At 46.6% G+C, this 6,916-nt stretch overlaps 1 protein-coding gene across 1 annotated transcript in view; it reads left to right on the plus strand.

The window, feature by feature from the left end:
- The window catches only part of CDC42EP4 (CDC42 effector protein 4), a 33,117-nt gene extending 26,839 nt beyond the window's left edge, over positions 1-6,278 (plus strand). The window contains exon 2 of the mRNA XM_077253413.1: positions 4,156-6,278. Within this exon, the coding sequence (XP_077109528.1) occupies positions 4,344-5,282 (939 nt within the window). The 5' untranslated portion in view covers positions 4,156-4,343 and the 3' untranslated portion in view covers positions 5,283-6,278. The remainder of the gene's footprint in view (positions 1-4,155) is intronic.
- The last annotated feature ends 638 nt before the right edge of the window (positions 6,279-6,916 follow it).

The raw sequence follows: 6,916 nt of genomic DNA on the forward strand, positions 1-6,916 counted from the left end.
GTGTGGCATTATACAGTATAGAGCACTGTGTGGCCGTTATACAGTATGGAGCACTATGTGTGGCCATTATACAGTATGGAGCACTATATGTGGCCATTATACAGTATGGAGCATCATGTGTGGCCATTATACACTATGGAGCATCATGTGGGCCATTATACAGTATGGAGCATCATGTGTGGCCATTATACAGTATGGAGCACTGTGTGGCCATTATACAGTATGGAGAACTGTGTGTGGCCATTATACAGTATGGAGCATCATGTGTGGCCATTATACAGTATGGAGCACTGTGTGGCCATATTTTTTTTGTTTATAATTATTGTATATAAAACAGTGTAATCAACTTTATACCTCCTTCCCTTCTTCAAAAGTTGGGAGGTATGGTACCGCATTTGCCAGATCATGGCAAGTGCCGCAAATCCCATAGGGAATGAATGAGGCCGAACACATTATTGCCGTAAGTGATCCATTACACGGCAGATGCAGAAAAACTGCCGGATCTGCTGCAAAAGGCGACTTTCACATCAGCGATTCTTGCCAAAGTCACTGCCGATAGTGTCATACTCACCAATGGGGGAGGCAGCACTAAAAGTGCCTAGGGCAGCAGAAACTCTAAATACGGCCCTGGTTATGACCCACAATTTGTGGTGGCTATCTGCATCTCATCCAGGGGTGGATTATAAGAGGGTCAATCTGGGCGGTAGCCCAGGGCCCAGTGGTGTGGGGGGGCCCTGGGCTACCGCACAGATTGCCCACCGCCATCAGGGCATTACTGCCCGTGCCCTGACTGGCGTATCATTTATGGGCCCGGTGGGCAGAGAGAGGGGGCCCGCATCGGGCCCCGTCTCATCTGCTCACCGGGCCCATACCGGCGCTGCGGCGGTTTCCTATTGACGTGCAGGCGCGCGCCCGCACGTCAATAGTTAACAACAGCCACCAGCCAATTGGAGGCTGGCAGCTGAAGTCGGCCGCAGGCGCAGCTCACACATCGCCGGCGTCTGACGTCATTGTCAGTCGCCAGCGAGTGTGCGCTGCTGGAGGGAGCTCGCCGCTGGAGCGCCCAGGTCAGGTGAGGAGAACTCTTTTTTTTTTTTTTTTTTTTTTGCGAACGGCAATCCGGGGGGCCCGGGGCAATATGCTGGACACACTGGGGCAGATTGCTGGACACACTGGGGCAATGCTGGAGACACTGGGGCAGATTGCTGGAGACACTGGGGCAATGCTGGAGACACTGGGGCAGATTGCTGGACACACGGACAATGCTAGAGACACTGGGGGCAATGCTGGAGACACTGGGGGCAATGCTGGAGACACTGGGGGCAATGCTGGAGGACACACTGGGGCAGATGATTGCTGGAGACACTGGGGCAGATTGCTGGACACTGGGGGCAATGCTGGAGACACTGGGGCAGATTGCTGGAGACACTGGGGCAGATTGCTGGAGACACTGGTGGCAATGCTGGAGGACACTGGGGCAGATGATTGCTGGAGACACTGGGGCAATGCTGGAGACACTGGGGCAGATTGCTGGAGACACTGGGGGCAATGCTGGAGACACTGGGGCAGATTGCTGGAGACACTGGGGGCAATGCTGGAGGACACTGGGGGCAATGCTGGAGGACACTGGGGCAGATGATTGCTGGAGACACTGGGGGCAATGCTGGAGGACACTGGGGCAGATGATTGCTGGAGACACTGGGGCAGATGATTGCTGGAGACACTGGGGCAATGCTGGAGACACTGGGGCAATGCTAGAGACACTGGGGCAATGCTAGAGACACTGGGGCAATGCTAGAGACACTGGGGCAATGCTGGAGACACTGGGGGCAATGCTGGAGAACACACTGGGGCAGATGATTGCTGGAGACACTGGGGCAATGCTGGAGACACTGGGGCAAATATTTAATAGGTTACATTAGAGTAGGGTCCGACCATTTTTCTGGAATAATCTGGTTCCGGTATCACATGACCCCCGTCACATGACCGGGGGGGCCCCACAGTGTCTGAACAGCCCGGGGCCCTGGCTACCCTTAATCCACCCCTGATCTCATCTATAACAAAGGAATGGAGAAGGATAGGGCCCCCCCTGCATTATGCCCCCTGCAGAGACATTGTAAAGAGCACAGCAAATAGCATCAATTATCCCAGTTTTCAGGACCCCAATGGGAATGACATGTGGAAATGGGTTATCTGCAGAGGCACCGGAACTTTTTCGGCTTTGTGCGAGGTACTAGGTGAATTATCATCAGTATCATCACAGAAGTGGACTGCAAGTGTAGCACTATAGCCCTGTCACAGTCCTCACAACTCCAATTGTTCCCGCCGTCTTTGTTTTCTGCACGGTTACCTCTGCCTCTCTCGTCTCATATTCGGGACGTATACACTTTGACGGCTGTCACCATTAATTCTCCAAACTGTCCATTAACGAGAAGTTGTAGATGGGAAGCTTTCCCTGTAGCAGAGCCTGACCTAGTAAATAGATATAATAGGTAAATTATGGAGTGGACTAAAATGTGTAAGAGATGCGAGCGCCGTTTTTCATTACCTACTGAAATAGATCTCGTAGGTAAAATTTGCTAATAGTCATTAGTGGTTTGGGTTGTTTCCTACTTAGGTCTGGTAAGCTGAAGAGGTTCTTTTTTTTTTATTTTTTATCCCCCATTCTAAAATTTCTAATATGTTAATTCTCCTTGTAGCGTGACCCTGATAGTCTTAGGGTACCGTCACACAGTGCAATTTTGATCACTACAACGGCACGATTCGTGACGTTCCAGCGATGCATTTACGATATCGCTGTGTCTGACACGCTACTGCGATCCGGATCCCCGCTGAGAATCGTACGTCGTAGCAGATCGTTTGAAACTTTCTTTCGTCGTCTAGTGTCCCGCTGTGGCGGCATGATTGCATTGTGAGACACAGGTTGTATACGATGTGCGCACAGTAACCAACGGCTTCTACATCGCAAATACGTCATGAAATTATCGCTCCAGCGCTGTGTATTGCAACATGTGACCGCAGTATACGACGCTGGAGCGATAGTTATACGACGCTGCAACGTCACGAATCGTGCCGTCGAAGCGATGAAAATGGCACTGTGTGACGGTACCCTAAGTGGAGATGTACAATTTTCACAGTATTTGGTTGTTCTCCATGATTAAAGATAACTATCCACTGATATTGATTGGGGCGCTTTCCAAACAAAGGATTGGACATTTTGGAATCCAACATGCCTGATCCTTCTTTCCACCAATTGGGGGAGGAAATTGGGACAATCCAATTCCACTACTGAGTTTCAGAGGACGTTGCTACAACATTTATAGGCAACATTGCCTCCCGACTGTAACCTTGAGTAATGTAGTCCAAAGCATGGAGAGTCACTGCTGCCAGACAACTCTGGTAGGTAGCTTATCTGTATGAATATAAAGGATCATGTTTTGTAAATCTTACAGCCAGATCCTTCTTTCCTGAACTTCTGCCATTATCCGAAGAAGGTTGAGACATTCCTACGGATCCTAATTTTTTGTCCGCTCTCAACAGAATTGTTGGGTTTGTCTGGCATTAATCTAATTTGTAAGGCCACCTTTAGATATCAGCAGCTATCTTTCCTGCACATGAGCCCTCTTACACCTGAATGGGGAGAGGGGAGTAAGCCCCTTCCAGACACCTCTGATGGCTGCCAAAACAACAAGGTATATTGAAAGTCAATAACCCAATCCCTCTTTTCTCGACATCGGCTATTGAGTGGGAGAGTTGGGACATCCGCATGTACACTGGATGGTTGGTCCATCCTGCCAAAATTCACAACATCTGTTATTAGGGGAGAATTGGGAGAACATCATGCACAATAGATGAATGGCTTGTCACGCTCATAAGATACCAGTAGCCATTTTTATTCTCCCAATAAACCCATTAACACTTCTTGCTCCCCAGTATTTTTTTGTACAATTTCTTATTTGCTTTTTTCCCCAGCTGTAATTTGCTGAGATACAAAAATGAATCCTCAGCCAGGTTTAGCACATATGATAAAGTAATATACAAAAGGTTTAATGCAAAGATAATGATTATTCATATCCTTGTAGCTCTTGATAAATATTTCTATCTTGGGAGGTTACATCAGAATCTTACGTTTTATTTCCTCTTCTGTCTCCTCAGGAACTAATGGATGCCCGTGATTCACAGTAGACGTGTCACTACATCTTCAGTTTATCGTTTTCCTGGGAACTTCCCATAAAGTTTGTGGAGGACACTCCTTATACTCACAACTGTTTGTATCACATAATTGTAGGCTTCAACTACTCGGAAACTTGAACTTGTGAGAGTGGATTGTGTACATAGCCAAGATGCCAATTCTGAAACAGCTGGTTGCCAACCCAAACGCATCCAAGAGACGCTCACGGGCAGACCTTACTGCAGAAATGATAAGTGCTCCCCTTGGGGATTTCCGTCATACCATGCACATAGGACGGTCCGGAGATGCTTTCGGAGACACATCATTTCTGAGCAAAGGAGATGAGACGCCAGAACCAGAAGAATCGACCTCCAAACCAGGTCTACTATCCCGAACCTTCCGAAGCAGCAAACGCTCTCTTTCGGTAACTAGAGGCGATCGAAGAGACATGCTAGGGTCTTTGAGGGACTCAGCCCTTTTTGTTAAGAATGCTGTCTCATTACCACAACTGACGGAAAAAGATTCAGAGAAGGGCTCATCGAGCAAAAAGATGCCCAAGAGCCTCTCATCCAGTCCTGTGAAGAAGTTGCCTGAGGAGCCACAACACTTAAATGGGGCCTCTGCACGAAGTCCATTGCCTAGCCCAACTCCCCTGTCAGACATTAGCTTAGCAGAGAAAGAATTTGGAGAGTTAACAGACCTTCCAGACACAGCCCCAAAAAGTAGCTATGGCATGAAACATGCTGAATCCATCATGTCATTCCATATTGACCTGGGTCCTTCCATGTTAGGAGATATACTAAGTGTAATGGACAAAAGTCAGTGGGAGCAGGATCTTGACCGCAGCCTTGATGAACTTGATGGAAATAGAACACCATATAACCAAAGTTCTGTACCAGCTAGGCAGACGGCATCTTCTTGCGCCATTCCTCCCATTCAAGCCCACGATCATGGAAGCCTTTCTACCTCTAGCAGAAACCACAAGAGTCAACCCACCAAAGAATCTCATGCAACTTCCAGAGCATCTTCAGGCCTTCCAGATGAGAAACAAAGGCGAGGAAGGGACTTTTCGTTCATGGATGAGGAAGATGAGGATGAAATAAGGGTGTAAGAAGGACACACCAGTTACTCAATCTGAGACGTAAACCATGCACAGAGCAGACATGCTCGCCCCGGGTTGATTTGAGCTTGGTACCACAGGGCTATTCTGGCAATAACCCTTTCACCATTGCGCTCTATGTAGCTATCCATGGAACCAGGAACGGAGCTTGTATGCTATAAAAGGCAATTTAAAGCAACAGGCACTCCAATAACAATTGTAGACCAAGGTTATCAAGGTAAAAGTAACCAAGGGTAGACCGCCATGGATCTGACGATGGAGTTGTTGCTCTCAAACAAGGAACCATTAAGACAAACGATGCAAGTCATATTTTGACGGATACAGAGGAAATGTACAATATCAGAAGTATCACTACAAAGCCCTGAAATTGGCCATGTTGTTCATAATTTAAACATACTTGTCAGCCCAACCTTAATGATTTTGTACCTCTGCTTTGTTGCCTTTAAAAGGAACCCTAAAACCTGCTTGATAGGCGATTACTGGTCCCATTACTGAGGCAAGAATAAAACTTGAGGTCTTGGACATCTGTCGTGCCTGTAAAATAAATTCTTAGAAAAATTTTCCAAATGAACTGATTTCCAGTCATTAAACTGACCCGGACCTATGGTTGGTGATTAATGGTGCCTGACAATCAGATGACAATGGTTTCGAGCAGTACAAATATTATATTACTCAAAATGAGTAAGAGGCACCAACCTAAATGCTAGTACTTTAATAATGATACGATCGCTAAGCGTAGAATTCAGTCGAAGAATTTTTTTTGTCAATGATTAACTGTTACTTTGCCAGTGAAATGTAAAGTTTGAAACATCTCCTTTATCAGCAGAGTATTTTTTTTCCTGTGGGAATTCTTACTAATCTTTAGAGGAACTCTTATATCCCTAAAAACTTCTTGTGTATGAGAAGGTATTTTTTTTTTTGTATTGTTATTATTTATGGTGCTTGGAGTAAAATAAAACAACACTATGCATTGTCCTGCGCACTTTATCACAGGTTTGATGACACATTAATACAGTCTTCCATATATATCAATTATATAACCTGTCAGGTGTTTTTGGTAATCTGGATGACTTGCATTCTGTCCCCATATCCAGCACATTATGGGTAGCACGGTGGCTCAGTGGTTAGCAATTTGCAGAGCTGAGGTCCTGGGTTCAAATCCCTCCAAGGACAACATCTGCCAGGACTTTGTATTTTCTCCCTGTGTTTGCGCGGGGTTTCCTCCGGGTTCTCCGATTTACACTGCAAGACATAATGATAGGGAATTTAGTTTGTGAGCCCCAATGGGGACAGTGATGATGATGATGTTGGAGTATGATAGTGCTATATATGCACATGCGACAGAAATGGGAAATCAGAGAAGAAAGAGCGGACTGCCTGACTATTAAAATGAATAACTCCTCCCAGATGACTGGTTCCGATAATTATGATATAGCTGGCACCAGGGTTGACACAGAGGGAAGCGGTCTCTTGCCCAAGAAGAATGGGCCTTTTGCAGTCCAATACCTCATCCTTATGTATAATTCCACCTGCTTTGGAGGTGGAAATGGGCCCCCATACCTCTTGGTCCCCTGTGCGGCTGCACTGATTAATTATGTGCCAGATGCAAACTTCCTTCCTTACGA

Source organism: Ranitomeya variabilis, chromosome 4 (assembly GCF_051348905.1).
Source record: "Ranitomeya variabilis isolate aRanVar5 chromosome 4, aRanVar5.hap1, whole genome shotgun sequence".
Classification (NCBI taxonomy): Eukaryota; Metazoa; Chordata; class Amphibia; order Anura; family Dendrobatidae; genus Ranitomeya; species Ranitomeya variabilis.